The sequence below is a fragment of the Amblyomma maculatum genome, chromosome 7 (assembly GCF_055883805.1).
Source record: "Amblyomma maculatum isolate TAMU_Amacu chromosome 7, ASM5588380v1, whole genome shotgun sequence".
NCBI classification, from domain to species: domain Eukaryota; kingdom Metazoa; phylum Arthropoda; class Arachnida; order Ixodida; family Ixodidae; genus Amblyomma; species Amblyomma maculatum.
The window spans coordinates 123,687,424-123,713,904 of record NC_139350.1 but is presented as its reverse complement, the minus strand read 5'-3'; the positions used below and the strand labels follow the sequence as shown (position 1 = coordinate 123,713,904).

Here is a 26,481-nt window from a genome sequence, read left to right as displayed (position 1 = left end):
GATGCAAGACGCGTTTTGTTAGGTTTCCTTCGGCGAGCCGCGACCTGCAACGGCGTGAAGCTTGGATTAGGGCAACCAAGCGTCAAGACGTGAATGGGCGACCTTGGCAGCCGACTGCGTGCTCTCGACTGTGCGAAAAACACTTCGTTACAGGTATGTATGCATCTAAAGGAAATGTGCATGATGAAAAGTATCTACCGGAGTTTGCACCAAGCCTGTAACCCATCAGTGACAGCCCCAATGAGAATTTGTTCGGGGCGTCTGATGGCGATGTATTTTGTCGTTTGTTTTATTTATGTGCGAAGGGGCCGGGTAGCGCAGATATCACAGGTGGCTGTGTGCGCTAGACCGTAATATTTAGCATGTTTTATCGCGACTGCCGCCTGACTAAAAAGAAGAAAAAAAGGGTGTTTGTTGTGATGCACCGCCGTTAGCGAGCCGAGTGGTTGAGCTGGTCATGAGGCTCGCGAACGGCAGTGCATTAAAACGCCGTATTTTTTTTTCTTGTTAGTGAGGTGGCAGTCACGATAAAACATGATAAATATTGCGGCCTAGCGCACACAGCCGCCTGTGATATCTAAGCTACCTAGCCCTTTCGCACATAAATATAAGAAGGGACAAAATACATCGCCTTCAGGTCCCGGTGCAACTGAAGCAATCACGCACCGAAGAAATCCTCATTGCAGCTATCACTGGTGCGCTACAGCCTGGGTGAAAACTCCAGTAGGTACTTTTCATCATGCCTATTTTCTTAGATGCATACATACCTGTAGTATCTGTGTTCTTGCCGCTCGGAGCATATGACGCACTTGACACTTGCACGACGCACAGTATTTTTTTTTAATTAAAGGCTCGCCTTCGTGCACGCCAAAGCATCCGGACTTTGTTCCTTTAATGTACGCAATCAGATGCACTTCGTTAGGGAGCTTGATAATCGTCGTCTTCGTCCAAGCGTTTGCAACGGCAAGGAAACCGCCCGGCACAATAAATGAGTCTCCTGGAGGGTTCATGCTCGTTCACTTGCAGAGTGGATCGCTCTGAACGTAGAACAGGGTTGGTTCCTGACCGAGATGCGCATCCGATATGTATAGGAGATTCACATGTGTCACCAAGTTGTTGATTCCGCAGAAATCGCGGCGGAGGCAGAAATGAACGTTGGAGATCCTTTCACAACAGAATGACCATTCTCTGCGCACCGAGAACCTTTTCACCACTGCGACCACATCCGTTCTGACTCCTGAGGACAGAAACCGGCTACAGCTCTGAATCATCCATTGCCAAAAAATGCAGCGCGTTTCCTGCAGGTGTGCATTCCGGCCGGGACAATGCCCTTTTCACGGGGCGTGTATATGTGACTCTCTGCCGATCTTCGTGGATGAAATCCTATAGCTGCACGGTTGTAGATGACGCGAGGAGGAAGCGACGCCCATTGCACCATGCCGGCGCCGCGGTGACCGCATTGTGCTCGGTAACTCAAGACACCCCGCGCATATGCGCCGCTCAAAGTCACAGGAGACGATTCCACCTAGCTCTGCAGCATCAACAAACCCCTGGCTGCTTTGCCCTTTGAGATCCCTCTCTCTCTCTCTCTGCCCCCACGCTCTCCTGTCTGCCGAAAACCTGCACGCTGAGAGCGTCTCATTCTGTCCCGTCGAACACGGCCCGCGCTACACGCTCTTACAATACGAATATAGTATATGCTTACGTGCGTTATGAGTGGATTGTGAAAACGCTCTACCTTCCCCCATACTGCGTGAACATGATATGCTGCAATCACTGTCACTACTTTCCGCTCCGAGGCCAAAAAAGGGGGGAAGCTTTCGCTTTCTACCAGCGTTGGCGTGGCCATTTCGTATGGTGCGCTTTCGCGTCGTCTGCTACACTGCCGCTCAATCAGTGTTGCCAAATGTCGACGAACAAAAGTGGCTAGATGGCAGCGTGAAAGTAGCTAAAAGTAGCTAAAAAATCAAGCAAGGAGCTAAAAGTAGCTAGATTTTTTTTAAGAAATTTTATTTTATATTTTGCATATATAACGCATTTATAGGCAGCTCTATTATTGCAAAAATTAAACACAGCTATCAAGATATGGTTTCCTGCAGGCGACTACGCATGACAAGTGCTAACTAACGAATGATGAATGTGCTCAGGTTTCGATTCCGATAATTTAGGCAGACGATTTCGCAAAGCGTTAAGGCTTGCGCGCTAAGAAAAGACGAGGTGCGAATGCATCACTGCTCTGTAAACATGTAAAGAATGGACTTTTATCTACTTTTTGCACGTACACAGAAGCCTATGAACGGAGAGCTATGAAAGGTTTAATGACTGTCTAGGCGATACCTTCCGTCCGCGACTCGGCGTAACTCGGACCGGTGGGCCTCTTGGCCTCTTTTATCCGCTCGGTGCTGACCGCGCATGATCCGCAGAGAGAGTCGAATCAGACAGTCGATTCCAGGCGCCTTATGGTAGCCGTGCAAAGAACGTTAAGAGTTTAAATGATAGGAATGCGTACACACATGCACAATAGTGTACCGCGGGCACGACTTCGACGCTCATCGGAGCCCCAGCGCTGCGCGATAGGCGACACCCGTCAGAAGCTGCGCCGCCGCATCAGCCGCATCGCCACGCCTCTTTACTTTGTGAGCTATGTTTTTCTTTTTCCCATTGAGGCAGACATGAAGGAAGCTCGTGGAGGCAGAGGCGGCGAGGCATACCAACACCCTTTAAGTGGCGCCTTGTATTGCATCCTCCTCTCTCTTTTCAAGTGTTTCCTTCTTTCTTGCAAGATATCTTTGTCTGGTTTGCGTCTTGTTTAAAAACTACCAGATGACGCTTTGTGCCTGACGTCAGTTTCATCATGTGTAGCATGATGTGTAGTGTCTGTGGGAAGATTTTTCACGCCAGAATAGTAATTTTTCGAAATGTAGCCAGATTCAAGTTAGATTTCACCAAAATAGCTAGATTTTGAAGAAAAGAGCTAAAACAGCTACTCGTAGCTAAACTACCTTTCTTGGTAGCTAGTTGAGTCCAAAAGTAGCTAAATCTAGCTACAAAGTAGCTGCATTGGCAACACTGCGCTCAATGTGTTTCCCGCCCGCTCCCGCATGATGGCGCCACATCCTCGCGCAAAAGGCGGATTGCTCTGGCAGGCTGATTCTGGTATCACCCTCCCAATGAAAGGAGCGACCCAGTTGCAGCTTCTGCCCGTGGCATAGGGGTAACGTCAATTGAAAGGTCATGGCAGGCTGATTCAATGGCAAAAGCAATGGCAATGACACTTTTGCTGACGACAACGATGGGCCATTAAAGGTTTTCGCCTTAATACTGTGGTCTCAGCCTTTCAAGAATAAAACGTGCTTTTGAAATGCAAACTTTAGCGTGCAAGTTGAAGAGATCAAACAATTTCTGAATGCGGTAAAGCTGTCTTCTTGTTTCATACCAAGCGTCACTAGCGGTATGTACAAGGTAATTGCTTAAGCATCTTGAAATATCGGGGTAAACAGCTAGCTTTGGGCGATAGGACATGTATGAGAACGTAAGAGGGCACCTCTGAGCAGCCGGGGTTGCTTCACTCACTTCTTAAGCTTACATTCAAAACAATAATGGATAACTCCACAATCGTGTTGTCGTGTGCGGTTTTTATCCGCCATGGGGGCGGTCGAGTTATGAGGAGCTCTCCACTGCACTTTCTAACAGAGCTCGACAGGGGTCAGGATGCGGGCAGGCAGTCGCAACAAATACAAGTGCTATTTAAAATGGTCCTCAAATGAGCTACAAACAGTGCGCTGTTGCTATTTCCACGACGCATTACAATCATGTAGAAATCAATACAGATGGGGCAATAATTACCTCTGATTAGCCTAGCACGTTTTCCTGTACACAAGGATGCCGCCGAAGCGCCTGTTACGCTCACCTCTCAACGGCCGCTTGAACTGGCGCGCAGCGTAACAGCACCATGTTGCACTCCAGGAAAACTAACTGCACATTTTCTCCAAACACAGTGCAAGCGTGGGTACTGATTTTAAAGCGCAAAAAGAGGGATGGTGCTCATGATAATCTTCACGGCGTAGCCTGTCCTGGTGACACTTGTCTTCGGCAAGCATTTCGCGTGAACGCGGGTCGGGTCATCTCACTTCGGACGAAAGTCCGACTACGACTTTTGCCAGGAGTCCACTTTGGAACAGTTAAATTTTTTTTTTGCGCGTCGTATCTAAGCGTGAAATGAGCACAGCACAACTGCTACAAAATTACTGCGCTTTGAAATATATAACTTGTTTTGCAGAAAAAAAAGAAAACACCGCCCAAGAAAATCGCGAGGATGCCATAGTTGCTAGTCTACAGAAAAACAGGATAGCGGTGGGCTCAGAAGTACACGCCTTATTGCGAATAAACTTTTCGATTTCAACGTTATAACGACGAACCTTGCGGGAAGATTTTTTGAAAGCCTGCAAATTATTAGCAGCAGCCACGGTGGTGCCGCAAGAGCTTGGCGTGAGGTAATGAAATTTCTCAACAGCGACCGAGTTTGCCATGCAGCAGAGGCGCGCCCGTTCGAGTTCAGTTCAGACTGATAACTTCGGTGGCCCTCGGATGTACTACCAAATGAAAGTATCTACGTTAGATGGTTATAAGACTTAAGTCCTGGGCAGTGATGAGGCGTCACTTCCGGGCTAAATTACTTTTAGCACTAACTAAAACTGATTGAATGGACTCAGCAATGCCCGCTTTTTAGAACATATTTATTTGCTGTATGTACAGCCGTTGTGTTTGTGACTAACTTGCATTTCCAGCTCGGTAGCAGACCGCACCAGATCAGACTTTTGCCACAAGACAAAAGGAAACATTACTGAATAAATATGTGAAATCATGCACGGTCGAGTGTAGGCATGCATATATACTAACTTATTTGTCTTTGTGTCATATGGTACATCAAGGTGCCTTTCGTGTTTTCAATCCCGAGCTGCCCCTAGCAACAAAGGACGACCACCCAATATAGCCGCCTGGCCATACGAACGCTCCTCCGAACGTTTTGCTATTCCACCAAGCCATCATGCAGAGTGAGTTACTGCTGCTGAAAAAGAAAAAAAAAAGAAATTTTGTATGCTAGAAAGGTAATGGGTTTTAAAAAGGTGATTTTTTTCAAGGTGCAGGAGCCAAATCAATGTCCTAAAAATAAAGACGTTTTCTTTTTTTTTTTTTTTTTTTTTAGCATGATCGTATTGCTGTTACAAGAAACACAATTTCTGGACCTTTTTCTTGAAAGCTGGGACGCTGTACTAAACAAAGTGTTCTGGACTCTTTGCATCGCCTTTTCGTTATGACGTAGGACAAACGCTGTGATGTATTGTTGATCACCATCAAAGACGTTCCTGCTCTGCTGTCAAACGCGGCTTTGTCCAAGGACGACAAAGCGAATGAACTGATTGTGAAAGAAATCGCAGGAAACATGACTAAAGCTTTCTTTCTTCATTCGATTAAGTCATCGGTATAATTACCAGTAAGACACTGTATTAGTCGCACAATTGAATACTCATATGCTGAGGAGACATTGATTTACGACGCTGAATATGCTCTTATAGTTGCCACTTTTAGATGCGCATAGGAACAGGGATTATAGCGAAACTTGTCGCAATAATATGTTTTCAAGGAAGCAGAGTTACTCTTTTTCTTGGCAATATCACTAACCCTGAAACAGTAATTTATTTCCTACGTTTTTTTTAATTGCTCTAACCGGCACCAATGCAGAATGCGTGCAAACGTATATTGTGCCGGTATCGGGTGCTCACGGTGGAGTTAGACTTTGGTTTCTTAAAAAAAAAAAAAAAAACAAACAATTTAAATCCTTGTGATATTTCATATAATTCATTTTTGAAACGGCATTTTTTTTAGGTTTAAGTGCCGTTTTGCCAAGAAATATAATATGTAAGTAAACAAAATTTCCCATTTATTTGAATGAATGTGAACGAGAAGCAGCCGCCTATAAGCCTCGTGAACCAAGACGCATCAATCCCACGGCTTCTCGAAGTCGACGACGCTACCCTCCTTTTGTCAAGAAAGCAGCACCTCCGGCGCCGCACGCGTGCACTTATCCCTCCGTGTGCGATATCCCTTCCCCGCGGTCTCACCCGTGCAGAGGAGGTTGCGCTTAGGAGGATCCGGGTCGGTGTTACCCTTACACCAGCAGTAACTAGGACGTGGTCATACTTCCAACACTTATATCCTCGCCCAGGATGCCCGATCTGTAACAACGAAGATGTCGAGGCCGACATCCACCACTTGCTGTGGGACTGCCCAGCACTCAAGTCAACACGAATCCGGCACCTGAGCATAGCTGGCCTTTCAGCAACCAATCCTGCCTCATACGTCACTTGGACGCAGGGACCTCATCATCGCTCACTTCTGGACTTCATAAAATCAGCCAACCTTTTTCCATTCATTTAATCATTTATTCATCCTTCATCTCATAACCTACTGATGCCCTGAGGCAATAAGTATCGACTAAAAAAAAAAAAAGTCAGTTTGTGTTTTTATGACTAAGGGAAACTTTCGTTCGGGGTAGTTCTGTAGCACCGAGAAAAAAAAAAGTATAAATGTACTAGTCGCTTCAAGCGCACAATGCCAGTAGTGGTGCAGCGTGACCCCCCGTACTCGCACAAAGATTTGCAAGACTCTCAATCGAGTAAATTTAAAAAAAGGGTCATAAGAGAAATAATTTTAAACAAAGCAAAACTAAGCAAAACTTTATCGTTTGGATGGAACTCTAAAGCAAATTCCTTCCTTGTAAACTATTGCTAGTGTATATGACAATCATAGCCTTGAGTGTGAAAACCCTTGGAAAACCTAAATAGATCGACAGTAATTCCGATTTCTCTTTGTTTCTTTTTTTTTCATTATTTTCTTCAGGTCTAAAGTGCTGGATTTCGGTCTGAACGTGTACTTAATGCCGCATTGCCGCATTGGTCCCTACCTCATCGGCATGATTTGTGGATACATTTTGCATACTAGGCGTGGACTCATCATCATTAAAAAAGTGAGTTCAGTATACTTGTACACTGTCTACTCAAAGCTGTTACCACTGCTGATGCATAGTTAAAAACATTGACTTTGATAAAACCGGAAGCATTGCCTGCTTCGGTATTTGAACAATCCGCTCAATTTATTTTGCGTGAATGTGTGAAGGTTGTAGTGCTTTGTTGGGCAATGAGATACTTTGAATCAGCCGGTGCGTCGTGTCATATGCCCTGAGCGACTGAATGAATTCCAGTAATATGCGTTGTGGGGCTAGTTGGTTCATACTCAGATAGGTTTTATGCGCACAAAAAGACGACACAAAAGACAAGGGAGACAGGACGGTGCGCTCCGTCCTGTCTCCCTTGTCTTTTGTGTCGTCTTTTTGCGCGCATAAAACCTATCTGATTAACACTTCTTTCTGGGCGAGTTGGTTCATTTTTGGAAAACTTTGATAGAGCGCAAACACACACGACCACTAAGGACAAGAGACGAGACACAAGCGCCGTGCTTGTGTCTCGTCTCTTGTCCTTAGTGGTCGTGTGTGTTTGCGCTCTATCAAAGTTTTCCAAAAACCTATCTGACTGAATGAAAGCACTGCAATCCGGATACTTCAGTCTTTGAAAACTATTCAAATGATTCATGATGCCTTCTGGGACAATTACCTGAATAAAACGAATGAAAGACCAGTTAAAATTCGTCGGCTCTATAATGTAGGCTTGTATACGTTAATGAAAATGCCCTGGTGAAGTCCCTAGGCTTTTAGAGGCTGCGACGTCGACTGCGTATGCGACCTCATCGACGGCATCTCACTGCACGTTGGTCGCAAGAAGCCGAGAGTGGGGGCTCGCTAATTCCCAGTTCAGTCTTCTCTGGCGAAGGTAGGTATGAAAGATTTAGCGTAGCATTGCCGAATACCATTACCATGCATTACTATGTCAGAGATGTATTCGCAGACGCGTAATCATGTCACTAAACTAAAAATGCGGCTATTCTGAATTTGAACCAAAGAATACAGGTACACACGTATACCCTTACGACAAAGACAAGCAGCAACCATAAAAAATAAGTCATTCCCGCCATATATATAAAAAAAGTAATTTGACTGGGCTGGACTTGAATGTAATGGGTGCGCATTGGTGAACAGAAACCGCAGGAGGAGGATATTTTATAAGTGTTTGAAAACATATCTGAGAAATTGAAGTTTCACACCGGCAGTTTTAGTTTCTTTTCCTCTTATGGGCAGGAATACCGAACAATAACACCCCCCCTCCCCCCTGCTTTTCTTTTCTTCCCTGCAAGGAAACAGCAAGGAAACCTAGGTTTTTTTTTTCTTTTTTTTTCTGTTACATAAGCAAGGCCACAAGGGTGTAATTTATCCGCAGGGCCGAATTACGCTCGATTCGCTTGCCTCCTGGAAAAAGTGAGAATAATTTAAGCAAGAGAAGGGTTCACAAAACGCAGACCCAGTTGAACTTCTGGCATCGTCATAAACTGTAAGAGAGGCAAGAAGCACTGACAATGCGTTCTAAATAAAAATAGTGCAGCCGACCGTCCTCAGTCCAGATTTGCAGTTCGCCTTGTCCTGCCCTGTCTGCAGCCCAGTGTTCTGACCACATAACGAAGCGCGGTGAAGTTTCTCTTACGTCGAATGATTGCAGCATGAGTAAATATAACATCACTGAAAGACTAGGAGAACCTTGCTTAGGTTTAGGGGTCTCATTTCTTAATGTCAGTTGGTTGCTTTGCTGTACAGAAGTGTTATTAAAAAATAAAAGCTAAAGGTAATGTCTGGACGACATCGCAATAGATACTTTTCGAAAAACGTCCTCCTTTTTTATTCCTCCTGTGCTGTCTGCAATACGGGCTATATATTACACGAATACATGCGAAGCTTTTACTCCTCAAATGCCGAAACATAACGTTGCAGCAGCTTTTCCTTCACGCAGAGAAAGCATCGAGCCATACCGTAAGCAGTCCTCTACTCGCAGGTATACGAACGACAGACATGCTGGAAACCGACAGCAGTTTCTTGCTTGCTGAAAAAGGGACGTGGACGGGGTAGGATACTGCGCTGGGTGTGCCCTCTTTTGTGTATATCCACGTCACTTGAGCGGTTTTAAGCAAGAAGCATCTACCAAGCTGCATACCCTCGTTAATAGCTTCTTGTGCGGAGCCGCAACTGAGAGAGAAATAAGAAAATCTATCGTTGAAACAAAATGACGCGTTATCTTGCACGAAAACGAAAAAGAAAATGTGACGAGCAGACGTTTCACATGCGCACGTGGCAGACACATTTGACAACGACAATCCCCCTATATATAAAAAGTTCGCAGCATGCCTATTTTGACCTGAACGAAAAGGATGTACTTTGCCAAAAGTAACCAGGCTGCATGTTTTGCTTCTCGCTTGTATTCTAAAGCCAACATGGCTTCCCAGAGGATCACAACTTGTTGATAAGTGAGGGCAGGAGCTCCCCTTTACTTTGCACAGATTTACAGCTTCAGAAGTGGTACGAATTCTTCACTACCTGACCTAGAAGCGAAACCCACAGCCTGGTTACTTTTGACAAAGGATGTTTCACGCATAGCGCAATGTAAGTTGAATTTTTTTTTACGGTACTGTAATGATGGCTAGCGTAAATCCAAATAAATTTCTGAAATATCTAATAAAATATTTGTTCTGTATTAGAATATATGGTTATTTAGTGAAATGCTTCATTGTAGACGGTATGACTCTTTAAATGACACACCCTTGCATGACTGACGCATCTAAAGACGGCTGTAGTTTTCATTACTATTTTGCTCCTCTGTTTCAGCCTTACGTGTGCGCAGGCTGGGCCGCGTGCACGCTCCTAACAATCGCTCTGGTTCTCGCCGTGTGGCCAGCGGACGCCCAAAACCGACAGCCTGAACCGTACATGGCAGCTCTGTACGGCGGTTTATCGCGCTCCCTCTGGGCAGTCTGCGTTGCCTGGATTCTGATCAGCTGCCTTGAAGGTTACGGAGGTAAGCAATAAGAGCTGACGGCTGTGTCCTCCGGTCGAGGGAGCTTCTTCTCGCTTTCTGCGTTCCGTCCAAAACTTGTATGAAATCGATAAAACCAGCCTCGAAGCAATCCAAATGAGAACACTGCAAACAAAATGTGACATTCAGAGTTTAGAATGCGAATAAGTATGTGTCAAGTCAACGCTTCTTGTATTTTTCAACTTTTGTCAGGTTAACCGAAAGTGGAAAATAGAGCCTTTCCTTTTCCTTTTCACCTGAACTTGTCCTATACACAGTTTCACTGCCAATCCCTATTGTTATCCCGATTATAATACTGCTGCAGTCCAACTGCAGTTCGTTTGCGCCAGAAAAGCAATTTATGAAAGCTTATTAATTTGTCGACAATTACACTCCTCTAAATGGTGTAGAGAAAAACGCGCGGATGCCGTGCAATGCATTTCAGAGAGCGCGCGGCTGACTCGAAATTCCACGCTTTTCCATCGAGTCGACAATTGACTATAAGTCATCGTTGGGGCGATCCACATAGCAGGCCACGACTGTAGCCGCCATTTTCTTCCGTAACCGTGGATTTATTCGTGTTCCGGAGACGCTGTATTGCTTCGCAAAGACGCCAGAAGGGGCCTCGTCTCTGACCGGCGAGAATTCGCATCCCGCATCGAGCTAAACATTGTGCTATCAAGCTGAGTAAGCCTCACGAGATCTCACGAGCGCACGCGGGTGCGCAAAGCTTCTATTGTGATAAGTACACAGTCCAGCCTCTCAGTCTTCCAGAAGAGTGTGCTGCTCAACGTAGAAAGTTGATATTCTGCTTAAAGGAAAGCGGAAATTCTTTAACTTACATCTCATTTTTAAAGCATGATTTTTTTTCTGCGCTTGCGAGATGACAAATTGATTCTACGTGCCGTTTATACTGCAATGCAGTAATTCTGGTGCAATAAAATGCCGCCAGTCGACTTAGAAGTCCTCTCGGGGGAAAAAAAGAGCACCGGACGGAGCTTTCAGAGGCTTGGTGAGTGCAACCTTTACAGAGACTGAAAAACGGAGAAACAGGATACGGATACGTTGTGCCATAGTGTATATATATTTCAGTTTATTTTTATTTTTATCTACTCTGTTCTTTTTCCCTGTCACTCACCTCTTTGATTTCGTCTACCGCTTCCTCACTATACCTTTTTTTTTCCGCCGCCGCAGTTCAGGCGCTTCTGATAGCAGATACCGGGGCTGGCAAATATGTTTTCCATCCTTTTGGATATATAATAAAGTAACCACGTACAACAAGATCCGCGCTGTCTCTTCTTTGTGGTTCTTCGTAAAGTTCGCGCCTACTAATTCACCATGAACGGAATCAACTTCGCACAACTTTCTATTCGGTTGCATTAGATACTCTTTAGAAGCTATTCGACACAGTGCGCCGAAGCTGATATGCATCGAGTGCCAGGCATCTAAATCAATGTACTTCAGAAGCTGCGCTTTAGCCTCGGGGAAATGGATGCATAAAGTTCAGGACGTCTTACGTTTTTTTTTTTTTTTCAGGCAGGGAGGATATTATAAAAAACGTTCTTTAAAAGAACACAACATATTATTAGAACAATAAGGATGAGCACGCCGCAAGAGGCTTAAATTGAGCTATAGATGTCAAGCGCGTTCAAAATTATAGGTAGGCATGGTTGAAACTAAAAAAAAAAAAACATTAGTTGTGGTTTAGCTCTGGTTAACACTAGTTGAATTGCAACGGCGGAAGCTTCTTTTGCCTGCTACATTGTTCCCCTATCACGCCCTATCAGCGTAAGATGCTACATTATTGGGGACACTTAAGCTCATCCTTTAAGAGTATGACGTGAGAGCGTATGTTAGCAGCCGTCTTCATTTTCTTCTCCTCCTCCTCCTCCTCCTCCTCCTCCTCGGCTGTTCAAGGTCAAGCGTGGCCTGCCGGGACCACGCGACGGCTCGAAACTTGGCGCAGTATTGCTATCGCAATAAAAAAAAAAAAGAAGAAATTAGCGTTCAAAACCGACAAAAATTTCAAAGGCAAAAGGCTCATCCACGACGCCCCGCCATCGCCCCATTTCCCTTTTATGCCCGTCTTTCCTATTTGTAACACGGATGCGCGCACTACAACGCTGACGCCGCATTGCAATGGGCTAACTGCGTACAAAGTTTCGAAACTTTCCTGCAACTGTTTGCGCCATAGGCAACGACGCCGTAATCACTGATTTCCCTTCCGCTCTATATTTGATGTACCCTACCAATGACATCGGTGATTGAAAACGACCTCAATGCCATTAAACTCCAGCAAACCATTAAAAATGAAGTTACACTCCGTCCACAAACGAGTTGTTGACCAGTTCTGCTTCTTTCTTTCTTTCTTTCTTTCTTTCTTTCTTTCTTTCTTTCTTTCTTTCTTTCTTTCTTTCTTTCTTTCTTTCTTTCTTTCTTTCTTTCTTTCTTTCTTTCTTTCTTTCTTTCTTTCTTTCTTTCTTTCTTTCTTTGCAACTATTGCAACTATAGGCGATCGTTCGTCGTGCTGGCTTCGTTCTTGGTGCACCGGTCAGCGTATGTGGAAGTAACATGTTCACGATCGAATTACTGCCCAATGAAGGACAACCGCCACATCAATCGCGCACGGAAGGAAATGAGACATATATCTTTCAACATTGAAGCCTAAATTGCAGACGATGCTTTGGCGTCTATGCTTCTTTGACGTCACGCGAGAATTCCATTATGGTGGGGTCATTGTCGGTGGAGGAGTTTCCAGATGCCGATTTCTTCTGTGTGTTCTTGAATATGCAGCGCGCCCCAAGCAAAGAAACTTTTGCGGTAGGATCACAGGCGTCTACCTTAAACACAGAAGAGCAAATCTGCAATACATCGAGAGCCATCTCATTACCCCTTTAAAGTGGCGGCCCTCGCCTGCAACGCAGTTACTTTCATGCTCCGGTTCTTCTGCGCGGTTTAGTTCTGTGCCCGGTATGCGTGTTGCGGTGATTGTGACCATGAGCGAGAGGTGCGCAGGGCCAGTCAACGCCCTCCTGTCGAGCAAGACACTGGTGCCCTTCAGCCGGCTCACGTTCGCCGCCTACGTCGTGCACACCATGCCCATATACCTCTTCATCGACACACGCCAGCAGAGCCTCGACTTCTCCCGCACCTTCCTGGTGAGCACACAAGCAGGCGCACACATGCGTCTCATGCACAAGCGCCAGTTGTAGCTCGTAGCGCAGAGCAATTCATCCGGTCCGCACACATTCCCACAAATGTCATGCGCAGTGTTTGCACGTACACAAGCCTCCTCAATTAGCGAAGCGGACACACAAGATACGTATCAGTGACGCCTCTTGTAGAGACAGCCAGCCCAATATGTGGCTCAAATGGGTTGCAGCCGTTCTTCAGATTAGACGCACCTAATTTAACGTGAGGGCTCTATCGACAGCATGGGTGAAATACAGCCGCAGGTAGAGCATGCGTCTCAATTCTTTCCTGAAGGTTGCCTATAGGCGTTATCCAAGCTTCTTGAAATAGAGTATGATTTCCTCTGATCAGCGCTTTCCGCTTCCCAAGCAGCACAGTAGGTATGTGGAGCATCCTATACATGTGGCGCTGATTTTCAAAACGTTCGGGAGCGGGAGTTAGTTGGATGATAACGCTGAAGATGCCTCCTATAAGCGTGAGGGAATTTCCGATACTAGCAGCCTAATTGAGAGGCGGACGTTACCGCTTGAGATTAAGCGGTTAAGGCGAAGGGAATTGCTGCAGACAGTGTAGTCAGCGTAAGCGTATTGTGTGGGCGTCGAGCTGGACTACTTGCATGCGGCAGAAAAACACTGAGGTAGGGTTGTTCTTTGCTACAGGTGGGATTAGCCTCGCGTCACATGGCCGGCAATGGTTACGCCGTAGCGACATTTGAAACTTAAAAAGGAGGTGGAAGGTCTCCCTCCCTTCTAATTGTCCGATTTGCTAGCAGGCAAACAATATCTAAAGAGGTTCATTTCGCCACTGTTCTGCAGCGAATCTACGGATCACGCGTCTAGGCGCAGTAATAACGATGCAACCAGTGAGTCTACAGCTTGTGGCCACTGGAACTTTACGTGATTCGGGTAAATTTAGTAATTGAAACAACGGACGTTTTATTATGTAACGGTGTTCTCACTTGTCCGCGGTTGGTGCTAACAGTCCGCAACCGTTCTTTAATCATGTTCCTCATGCTCGTAAAACTTCGCCCAAGAATGTAACCTCCCTCAAACAACGCAACGGTGCGTGTCTTGGAGTTTGCGCGGTGCACGAATAAATTAAATAACATCGCAGGGGAAAGCGAAAATTGGTCACCAGCTACAGTTGCCCGAACCCCACGCGGCGTGGATTTCAGTCACGGTGCTCTACCAATTACTGAGCTGTGCGGCGGCGGCGGCGGGTGTGCAATGTTCTGCTTTCAGGGGCATTTATGCTAGTTGTTACGCAACCTTTAGTATGTTCACCTGTGCCACTGTTTTCCCTTCTAACGGACGTAGTTCTTCCCACCCGTGGCATGTTTTTTTGTTCTAGTTTCTAACATTTTTTCCCGTTACTTAACTATGCCTGTCATAAAAGCGTGTCTGCAGGCTCACAATGGCTAGGAATTTAGCAAATAAAAATTTTTGGATACACTGCTGATGTGACACTGCAGGCGACATTTGACACGAGCTTTGTAGTGACAGGCATCAGGTTTAAGAATGATATAGTTTGGCGGCTCATTATATAATTTGTTGTATTCATATACTCGCAGCTTTACATCTACCCGGCGAACGTGGCATTCGCATACCTTTTTGGCATCGTTATGTGCCTGCTGTTCGAAGCACCAATCTTCAGCCTCGAGAAACTCGTGCTCGCCGGATGGATGTGAGCCCGCTAAACTATCCCAGAACTGCCCGTCGTTACTGCTGCATCGTGAGACAGATCCGCCAAGTGTACACTATGTACGGCGTTGTTCTTCAGGAGTCAGTGCGGAGCTCTGATTTACCTCGTCAGTGAGCAACACATGTTTTTTGCTTCACCGTCGTTGTTTGTGAATAAATGACGTCCTTGTGCTGGTAATACGCAGCGGAGGTGCATTCAGTTTTCGCGCCGCTAAATATAAGCTTTTCAAACAGCGAAAGTGGGATGTGTCAGATATTCTAGCAAACTTCAGCCATGGATGATTTAGTCGCTTTAGATAGGGATTTACCGAAAGCGGAATCAAGATTTCGATGATCGTGGAGATTCCACATGGTGGTTTATCATACTGCTCTTCCACAAACTGCTCTTCCTATCAACATGAACAAAAGACAAGGCATATCACAGTTTTTCTCAGCAGGCAAAAAGCGAATACTGTACGGGGTTCCAATACTCTTAATTGGGATAGTTGGTGTACAGTTGGTGACTGAGATTAAGATTTTCGGTCGCTGACCACGGCGATCGTCTGCGGTGAAGGCCTCCAGGCACTGCTCCGCTTTATGAAAAGCACAGGAATAATCGAAAGGCTATGATTTTGCTTTTACGCTACGTGATATGACTGTGACGTGATGTGATGTGACTGTACTAACTTCCCCCATCCTTCTCTTACAACTTTTATATCCACTCACCCCTTTCCGCAGTGCAGGGTAGCAAACCGGTTTCTTTTGCGGGTTAACCTCCCTGCCTTTCCTCCTCATCTTCCTCTTCCTTCTCCGTGGTGTACAGATTCAGACATTGTGGCTAGCGCTCAAGGAAGACGCACAAATAAGGTATAGGGGATAGGACACACGTGTGTCCTGTACCCTATACCTTCTTTCCTTGAGCGCTAGCCAATGTCAGAATCTGTATGCTGTGATTTCAATGCCCTTATTAAGCGTAATATGTCCTAAAAGAGCATATCATGGCATAAAATAAAGTAATAATCAATACTTTCGCGTGTTCCACAGGCAACAATTCACCTCCCATGACACAAAGAGCTCTCCTTACAATGAAGGACGTCATGTCTTTACTGGAAGCGCTGATGTGTGCAACTTGTAGAACACTTTTGCAGCAGTTCACATGCGCTTAAGTGCCCGTTATCGCAGGGAGGCTAATACATGCTGATTCACGATGCAGCGAGGGGAGCAGCAACAGCAGGCACGGCCTCGCGAGGTGTGGAGTATCCGAGGTTAGGAAGCACCATTCTTTCCGCAGCGTGCACCGAGATTCTCACACCCTTTTGCGGCATACTGCTTATAGCTTCGTCTATTTGGGCTAACACTGACCTAAATTAGGTTGAAGTAGTATGCCTTTTGCTACACAAAGCTCTAACATCTTTAGATACGGCGAAGCGATGCTTCGCTGTATTGTTCTGCACCAGCGACCTTCTCACTAGACGGGTTGTCTCATTGCGGTCACCCGCAGACGCCAGCAGTTGCCGAGATGGAGTGTCAAACTTTTATCGCTATATTTTCGAGCGCTCCAATGTCTGCATTCAATTACTCGTCTTCATGGCAGCCCTAGCCTACTGTTGTATCATAATTTCCGAATTAAACGCCTTAACAAGGTTTTTGGAAAGCCTATAGTCAGTTAGGCACTCTGCTCTATAGGCAACAACAAGCAAATCTAAATGAGAATGTTTATCTGGGCACCACGCAGATATTGTAAGAGTGCATGCAGCGCGGGTACAGAACAGGTTGCCAATGTGAAGTGGCTCATTGCCTCGGTTACCAGCCATGAACGCATCTTCAACCAGCACGATATCTACCACGATAAATGCCCCTGAATTGCTGAATATCTTGGATTTTGGGAATGGACATGGTTGTCACTTTTCTTTTCCTGGTTCTGCCTCACTGTTCTTCCTACCAAGTCCTTCCTCACTTTGCGTAGTGTTGGTGAGCCTTCTAAACAATGGCTCACACATGCACTTCTGACACTGCAGGAGTAAATTTGACCCCTTCCCATTATCTATGGACTTCCCATGTTCCCTTATTCTATCATTAAGACATCTTCCAGTGTCTCTTGGCAAAGAAGAGGTGTGTGGAGTGGTACTGTCATGCTTGGACAATGTTTGTATTCTGCTGGGATGAGTGTGCTAATCTGCGTGGCAAAGAAGATGAATGTGAAGATGTTTTTGGGCGTAGAAGAGGTAGCTGTAGCTGAGTGGGGAAGAGGAAGTGTGTATTCACTTCCATGTTACAGTTGGTAATGTGCGCCTATGTTGTGTTTTCTTCTCATGTGATTGTGCTTGTTGCGCCACATTTCTGCATATTTTATGTAAGTGTTTAATTATGCTTGCTTTATATGCCATGCACACAAGAGGTCTGTGCAGCTGTCTGCTGTTGTCGAATTTTTGGAGCCAAGGCCCAGTCGGGCTTGCCGCCTTTTGCCTTAGCTTTCCCTTTCTTTTAGAAAGAAAGAAAGAAAGAAATAAACGCCAACTCCAACTCCAAATGAGGATGACCCCTTCGTCTTCTTCATCGGCCCCGGGACGGGATACGAACACTATTCTTCGTCTCACAAGATGTTTGCAGCACTGGGAAAGGTAGAAGCACCCCGGTATAATCAGGATCACGCGCACTACAATAGGCAATTGTGCTCCTAACCGCATCTCACCTCCCAAATTCGAGGGGGTGACAGTAGGAGCACAATTCTCTATTATAGTGCGTAGATGAGAGAGGCACTTATGAGCGCAATTGCAAGGGCTCCTTTGCCTTTCCCATTGCTGCAGATACCTTGTGAGACGAAGTATTTCGGATGGGAGCCATTCAAGCACACGAACTGGTATGTTTACCGTCTCAATTCAACTGCGCAGCGTTTTCTTTGCCAAGCGCTGTGGCCACTCAGAGATGCGCTCATTAGGCCCCAGGTTCAAAAGCGTTGCACAAAACGGCGCAAGTAGCGCTCTCGCCCGAGAAGGGGGGGGGGGGGCGGGGAAGGTTTTTTTCATGGCAAGTAGAAAGCCTATAAACAAGCGTCATGTTTGTGAACAAAGCTGGCGCTGTGATCGGCAGCGACATGGGGCATAGGCAAAAACGCAGCGTGCCTACACAGCGCCAAGCGACGCTGCCTTCGAAATCAGTTCGCGTGTGCGAATATTCTGAAGTGTATGCTTCGCTTGTGCGTAGAAATTGTTTGAGTTATGCCTGTAGAGTAGTTCAGCACTTTTGCTGGAATTACCCGGCGAAGAGCTGCGCTGGCTTCCTTCGTCGTGCCCTCAACAGCGCGCGGGTATACAATGGGCGGCTGTATGACTGATTAAGCTAAATGAAAATGAGAAAGCGCAATGTTCATGAAAAACTAATAGCCAACATTGTTAAATTACCGAGCCTATTGGTAGCGCATACAAGGAGGTGGACGAATAAATTACTGAAAGTGTGTTTTTCATATCACGACTTTTCTGCTGTTCCGAGCACTTTCTCTCTGAAGAACAATATTACTGCTAAATAAGTAAACTAGAAATCATAATCCTAGCTCAGTGTACAGGCAACCTAAGTCAGAATTTCACTGAATAAGAACTCAATCTTCTAAGTTCTTTGAAGCATATTTGCCTAGAGCGCGCTGCGAACTTGTCCTATCCTGCTCGATAAAGAGACGTTTGACGTCTGTTTCATCGTACATACGTAGACAAGGTCAGTCACAGCTGTATATATTTACATGAAGGCCCGTAAGAATGCCTTCATTTTGTTATTTTTACTATTTAAGAGAAGTGCATGAGCGCAAATGCAACGTCCTCCATGATCGCTTGCAGCGAAATTCGCGCGATCTGCTAAGCTTTCTTAATACACTTGGAAACTTTTTATTCAAAAGCGCATCATCTTATTCTGCGTATTTTGCTCCCCTCATAGCGAATTCCACTTTGGGACATTAAACTCCATGTACCATGCATATATACCATACCTATATATATCCTGCTTGATTAGAGCTACGCGTACATGGATACTTAATTCGTTCGTCAAAATCTTAATAACCTTCAAAACGAAAGTTTAATAATCTGAGAAATGACGCGGCGTGGCTTTGCCCGGATCCTAACGATGTTTACTAACTTTCTTGGGTCGGTGATGAAGAGTCACTCGTTGAAACTCGCGAAAGTGATAATGAAAGGCTACTTTACAAGTTCAAACCTGTTTCGGCAATATCGCGCTGGAGTGACCGCTATAAGTAATAGCAGTTACTTTCGCAGCAGCTTTTGTGTCCTTTTCTGCATGAACATACGCACGGGCACAGGTGAACGGAACTCACAGCGAGGCTTCTTGTTACGGCTTGATATAGCATATACAACAGAACATGCACGAGCTGCAGGCGTTATTGCGCTATTCGTAGTGCGGCCGAAAAGCAGTCACGACAATTAACAGTTGCAAACAAAGTGATCAAGATCAGTGCAGAAGTGCAACGCACGTTAGCCGCGAAGGCAATCCGTCGACGAAGGGTCTACTTGTTGCGCTCAAGGCCGCTGCCCATCGCTCTCATTATTATCCGACCGCAAGAAACATGTCAATACAGGCGCTATTTTCTTTTTCGTGCCTTGTGGTGCGACCAACTGCACCACAGCTTGCAGGAATATCGGGAAGTATGCTCGAAAACACAGCAAGCGCCGCGCATCCAATGCAGACAGCGCGGACTTTTGCCTACACCCCCAAAAGTCACCGCGGTCGCCAGCGCCTCCGCATCTCCAGTTACGTCACAGCTTGACGTTTGTCTATATAATGCTGTGACCGTCAGTACATTTGAGGTCTACTACAATTTCGTATTCTCTAATGTTATTGAATGTGAAAAAGGCAGCGCTTTCGGTCACTCCAGGATGAATAGTCGCCACTTTTTGATTTTGAGATTAAAAACAAACTTTTTTTAAATCAAATTTAAGGGCGTCCATGTACGTCTAACAGTCGTCCATGTAAGTCTAACAGTCGAAACTTTTGGCCTTAAGCATTGACAGTACGCAGAGAAGCTAAGGCTCTTCCAGCACCATCACCAATTTCTGTCAAAGCGAAGCTGTAAACTCAAGGCGCCACTACTCGGGAATGCAGCGGTATGTTGTTCAGAACTGCCACGTAGTCCGCAGAGCTCGCACCACCATCAGTGCCAAGAGGATTCCGTGTGATCAAGATGAACGCTGGGGACGCCTCCATCTGCGTACAAAGTTGTACGCGGCGCCGTCGGCCGGGACCACGTGTCCTGTTGCGGTTTGCACGGCCACCAATTCCTTGAGGTTCTCCACCTCCACCGCTTCGAGGGAACACTTCACATGTATGGTGTCTCCGTCATGGCGTACACCTCGTCGCCTATGGGTTCACGCTCACCGGTCCACGGAGAAGTAAGACGACAGCCGCTCGAACAAGCTAGAACAAGGGTCGGGGTGCGTCATTGTACGAAATTCCTCGACAACGATACTGTTGTCTCTCTAGTTACGGAAAAAGGACTGGCTTCGCAAAATGCTGTTTTGGGTAGATCACTTGGGCATGCTGTGCCGCCTAATTAGTGCGAGATTGTCGAACGCCTGGTTATATGGATCAGCACCCACGGACGCTATTTCCTATAAGTTCCGAAGCAACTTGCCTTGCAGTCAAGCAGGTATATAGCTTTCGGTCCAAACGAGTGCCCGTAAAACTTTCTTAGGTCGCCTTTTGCCAATGACTCCTCCTGACGACTGACATTTTGTGCTTGAGGTTGTCGCTCTGCAGTAAATACTCGTACATCTGTCACTCCTGGTCCCTGGCACCGGAAGCACTGAGTCGCAGAGGCCTGTCGAAGAAGCTATCTCAGTAAAACGAAAGCGGCCTATCATAAGTGGAGAATCCGTTGCACTTTGCTGTCTGTTGCGCGTAAACAGGGTGAAATCATTAGCACCTATTCTCGGCAGGCAAAACGCCAAGGAGAGATAAACCCTTTATGGACCTTAGAAAGATAAGTCCTTCAGAAAATTTAGAAAGCTAAAGGGTATTTTAAGCTGCGCATGATAGTATTTATCGCCTGCGAGTTTACGCCCAGCATAGATTTCAGATTATCAATTACTTCGGCAGGTGGTAATGCGCTTGCTCTGAAAGAGGGATGTACTCTTATCCTAGATTCCGAGATTGTAGTTACCTGTAGTAAAACTTGCTATCGAGCTAGTTCGTTAAGCATCTTGGAAAATTAACAGCGCACGTACACAAGACAGGGACAAGGAAGACAACACTGCACTGTTAATTCTCCATGATTGTAGTTACCTCCGTGCTATTCATAACAGTTCAGAAGCATTTACCGCGTAAACCACAAGATCACTGGGTACGTTCACACGGTCTAGGGGAATTTAAGAGGTACGAGCCTCCCTCACTCCCACTAGTACATGTGCTGGCTTCGGGGCCCTCTCCGCACTTAGATGGCTTGACACATCAAAATATGAGGCTCTACAAAGCATGTCATGGGCTTTCTCTGTATATAAGGTGAACTACGGCCAAGCATTGGACACAACAAGAGAACAAATAAATAAATAAATTGTAATGAAGCGGTTTAGATGGTTCGCACAGCAATATATTTATCTTACGTAGCAGCTACGATGATATGGATGATGATGACCTCAGACAAAATGGCACATACCCACGGCGGGGGATTGGCCAGGGTGCATTGTAGATTGTAAATATAGATGCTCAAGGACTGGAGTATTCAAATATATATGGATGTTTACCTAGAATTTGGCAAAAATAAAAATGAAAAGAAAAGGTAATGAAATCGTACCTAGCATAGGAATCTGCCTGTTGAAATTATCTAATTATGAATAGAATCGTACACTGGTTTAAGGCATATCCCTTGACGCTTGCCCCGAAGGAGAGGAGAACTGGAATGGTTAGTGGAAGGCCTAATCTGGAAAGGAGAGTTGCTAAGTAAATTTTGTGGAGAGATGCGAACCTCCAGCAGAATAGAAAAAAAAAGGATCTATGTATTCAATTTCTCGGCAAGACTTACAGAGGTTAGTAGCGGATAGCCCCGAACGACATAAATACCGATTTAGTTTCGATAATCTGCAGCGCAAGAGAGTCATAGACACTTCACATAGCCTTGAAACACACATGAGGCCACGCCAAGGCCGTCTGAGGTGTTGGTAATCTGGTGCAGAAAGGAGAGGCTCGTTACTGAGGTGAATGAGACGTTGGAAATTTTGAAATTGTGCTAAAGTTAAGTAAACGGTATTAGGTATGAATATAACAAGAGGTCCACTAAGAGCGGATTTTGCTCAAAAATCTGCTCTTTCATTATATGTAATACCACAGTGGCCAGGGACCCAGCTACGAAGGCCAGCGTTCGTAGCGATAGCTCGAGCTTCGTCCTCTTTGTCGTCTTCACAACTTCATTGTCTTCGGCGCGCGACGTCTCCGTTTTCCTCCTCTTTCTGCTTTTTCGCTGGTCAGGCACCCTTCTTAAAACACTCCCCCTGTGAAAGGACGCCATCCTGGCGGATTAAGCGGAGGCCACGATGCCAGGATCATAGTACGGTTTAAGGCGGTCAAGGTGGACAATTTCACGTACTCGTCGGCGGTGGTCTTTTAACGGTGTGAGGGGATCGATAAGGTAATTAACCGGGGACGTTTGCTTAAGCACACGATAGGGTCCCTGGTATCGACTCTGAAACTTGGGCCACCGGCCTGAAGTAGAAGGCACCCATAGCCACACCAATGAGTCTGGACGATAAGCAGGCGGTAGACATCAGGAACCGGCGTGGTTGTTTTTCTGGTGGAACTGGTTTCGAGCTGTGATTTGACGTGCGATCTGACAGCACTCTTCGGCATAGGCAGCGGCTTGAGAAATGGGCGTCAATTCAGAGACGTCGGGACGGTAGGGTAGGATTGTGTCCATTGTGCAAGAAGGTTCCCGGCCGTACATAAGGAAGTAAGGCGAGAAACCGGTGGTCGCTTGCGTAGCAGAATTGTAGGCGTAGGTTATGAATGGTAACACACGGTCACAATATGAGTGGCTAGATGAAACATACCCATCATGTCTCCGAGGGTCCGATTAAATCGCTCGAAAATTCCATTTCTCTGGGGATGGTATGCAGACGTCGTACGATAAACAACACTGCACGCCTAAAGAAGGGCTTCTACGATAATCAGACAAAAACACGCAACACGGTCACTGAGTAATTCCTGTGGCGCACCGTGACGCAGGATAACGTTCTCAAGGATGAAACCAGCTACGCCACGAGCAGTTGCAGCTGGTAGAGCAGCAGTTTCAGCATATCTGATCAGGTGGTCGATAGCAACAGTGATCCACCTGTTGCCGGCTGAAGAGCAGGAAAGAGGTTCGTAAAGATCGATTCCAACACGTGCAAATGGCTGAAGTGGACACGGTAGAGGCTGCAGGGGAGCTGAAGGATGTTGTGGGTTCTTGCGACGCTGACAGTTTATACAAGAGCCAGTAGTAGCGATGACGTAGGCAGGTATATGTTTTCAGGAAACCAGCATGGGCGCACTGTGGGTCATCGTGAAATCTTGCGCAATTGACTCATCGAAGATGTCGGGAAATAACAAGCAGCCATTTTCGGCCATCAGTGAGGTAGTTTCTGCGGTAAAGGAGGTTGTCACTGATAGTAAAGTGATGGGATTGACATCGGAGAGCTCTAGAAGGGTGGCACTGTGATTGGTTGGCCAGAACGTTCATGAGTAAAACAATCCGGGGATCTTTGCGCTGCTCGGATGCCATATCCATGGTTTCAAGGGAGAAAGGCGTGAGGCCGGCGACAACGTGTGGTTCAGGGTCAGAGGTCACAGGAGAGCGTGAAAGGGCGTCTGCGTCGGAGTGCTTGCGACCCGAGTGATAAAGGACACGAATATCATAGTCTTGTAAACGGGGAGCCCAGTGGGCGAGGCCGCTGGAAAGATCTTTGAGAGACGACAGCCACTACACAGCATGGTGATCGGTGATGACATCGAATGGCCGACCAAAAAGTAAGGACGAAATTTAGTGACGGCCCAAACAATCGCCAGACATTCTTTTTTTTGTTACTGTGTAGTTGGTCTCTGCTTTGGCCAGGGTACGACTGGCGTAAGCTACGACGTATTCAGGGAAACCAGGAGCGAGGACAGCACTGATACCGGTGCCACTGGCGTCCGTGCGGAGCTGGGCAGGAGCGCACGGGTCGAAGTGACGTAGTAGCGGTGCGGACGTCAGAAGTCAGAGGAGCGTAGCAAAAGCTGCATCATATTCAGGTGACCATGCCGACAAGTTGGCGCTTTCCGCAAGAAGCTGGGTCAAGGGGGCAATAATTTCGGCGAAATGTTTGACGAAGCGGCGGAAATACAAGCAAAGCCCTATAAAGCTGCGCAGTTCTTTCAGTGAGGTGGGCTTGGGAAATTCCGCCACTGCACGAAGTTTGGCAGGGTCAAGTTGGACTCCGTCCATGGACACGACATGGCCGAGTATCACCAGCTATCGAGCACCAAACCGCCACTTCTTCAAGTTTAGCTGCAAGCCTGCGTCGCTCAGACAACGAAAAACACTCTCGAGGCGAAGAAGATGAGATGGAAAGTCCTTCGAGAAGATGACAACATTATCTAGGTAGCAAATATATATCTGCCATTTCAGCCAGCGGATGATGTTGTCCATCATGCGCTCAAATGTGGCTGGAACGGTGCACAAACCGAAAGGCATGACACTAAATTGATATAGACCGTCTGGTGTTATGAATGCAGTTTTCTGGCAGTCGGCTTCAGCTATTGGCATGCACCTGCCAATAGCCAGAGCGGAGGTCCAGCGAAGAAAATTATTCAGCTCCCTGCAAACAGTCAAGGGCGTCGTCGATGCGTGGGAGGGGATAAACGTCCTTCCGAATAATCTTGAAGAGCCGACGGTAGTCGACACAGAACCGAATGGAGCCATCCTTTTTCTTTACATGCACGACGGGTGAAGCCCACGGTCTGTGAGAAGGCTGGATCACTTCGCGCTAGAGCATGTCACGCACTTGGTCATCGATGACGTGGCGTTCTGCGGCTGAGACTGGGTAGGAGCGCTGGCGCAGTGGTGCGTGGAGACCGGTGTCGTAATGATGGCGAACCGCAGTTGCACGTCCCAACGAAGTTTAGTAAGAGTCGAAGAAGGCGCTGAATCGTTGAAGCAAGGCGACAAGCTTCTCGCGTTGGGTAGGCGGTAAAGAGCCGTCGACAGAAAGTTCGAAAATGTCAAATGTGGTAGAGTCGATGAGTCCAGTGGGAGGAGTGAGGGCGGTAATGTGATGCATTATAGGGTCTGCAACTACACTAGAGGCGTCGGCGGGATCAATGATATCGACAGTGCCAAGTGATTCTCCTCGAAGTAAAGTCGTTGGAAAAGGCAACGGGTTGGCGACTTACAGAGCGCTAATATCAGCAGAAATTGTTAGCACGGCATGCGGGAGCAGCACATATCAGCGATGAGCCCAACGGACGGACGGTGTGTACATTACTGTAGCGTCATTGATGGCGTCACATTTCACAGGCACAAGAACAGAATAGGAAGCAGGGACAGTAATGTGGTCGGCAGCGAAGATGGGCGCCTCTGAAGCAGGGGTTGCGTCTGCGAGAGTGTCACAAAGCGGCAACAAATCAATGTGAGCACGTGCGCAGTCGATGATGGTATGATGTTTGAACAAAAAGTCCCATCCGAGATTGATTTCATGAGAAGAGTCAGCGAGAACGATCAACTCCATAACGTAGGAGATGCTTTGTATGATGAACCGTGAGATGCATGCAGTCAGAGGTCGAATCTTTCGGCACTCGCGGTTCGTAGTGAAATATCGGAGATCGGCGTCGTCACTTTTCTAAGTTTGCGGCACAGGTTGGAACTAATCACGGACACCACAGCACCAGTGTAAACAAGCGCATCAACCGCAACGCCTTCGACGAAAACCTCAAATAATGTTTACAGGGCTTGACACAGTTACTAAGGGCGCAGTTCTTGCCTGCGGAACTGCGGCGCCTAGTTTTCCGGCTGAAGGGGTGGTGATCGGCGGGCCATAGGAGAGCGAGACCGACGGCGGAGAGATGGCGACCGGTGGGCATATGAATCGGAACGTGTCGGAGAGTGATGCGAAGTCGGACGACCGGGCTCAGGTTCGGAAAAAGGTACGCCGTACGCTGGAGCGTGCCAGTACTCATACAAACTGGATCCGCGTGCACGGCGCCACCGTGCCACATGGCCAGCTACACCGCAGACGAAGCATATCGGACGGTAATCTTGTGTAAGCCATGGATTCGGATTGCGGGAACCGGCGCGAGGCCGTCCAGCCTGCGTAGGTGGCACTTGAGGCACGGGCGGCCGGCGATTGAATACGTGGTTTGGGGGCGAGTACGTCGGCGGTTCGGGGGAAAGCGGTGGGCGGCTTGTGATTTCGGCGTAGGTCAGCGGAGCGGCCACCATAGGGGGTGGGTTGGTACTTGGCAGGATCTCGGCAACCTGCTCCTGGATGACACGCTGTAGAGGAGGCGACAGAGACGAAGAATCAGGCCGCCAGGTGACCAAGGACAACTGTTGAGCCACCTCTTCCCGCACAAACTGTTTTATTTGCTGGAGAAGCGTT

At 46.8% G+C, this 26,481-nt stretch overlaps 1 protein-coding gene across 1 annotated transcript; it reads left to right on the top strand.

Moving 5' to 3' along the window:
• Positions 1 to 6,906: 6,906 nt before the first annotated feature.
• LOC146184620 (O-acyltransferase like protein-like) lies at positions 6,907 to 15,001 on the top strand. The gene is made up of 4 exons (XM_084608821.1): positions 6,907 to 7,027; positions 9,824 to 10,013; positions 13,026 to 13,168; positions 14,773 to 15,001. Exons 1-4 carry the CDS (start codon positions 6,938 to 6,940, stop codon positions 14,887 to 14,889), a joined length of 540 nt encoding a protein of 179 aa, XP_084464947.1. The 5' UTR covers positions 6,907 to 6,937; the 3' UTR covers positions 14,890 to 15,001.
• The last annotated feature ends 11,480 nt before the right edge of the window (positions 15,002 to 26,481 follow it).

Bases quoted from the DNA above. Each gene is read 5' to 3' on its own strand.
- LOC146184620 (XM_084608821.1), top strand. From the start codon at position 6,938: ATGCCGCATTGCCGCATTGGTCCCTACCTCATCGGCATGATTTGTGGA. The intron at 7,028-9,823 runs GTGAGTTCAGTA...CCTCTGTTTCAG, and splicing joins GACTCATCATCATTAAAAAA to CCTTACGTGTGCGCAGGCTG. The intron at 13,169-14,772 runs GTGAGCACACAA...ATATACTCGCAG, and splicing joins ACTTCTCCCGCACCTTCCTG to CTTTACATCTACCCGGCGAA.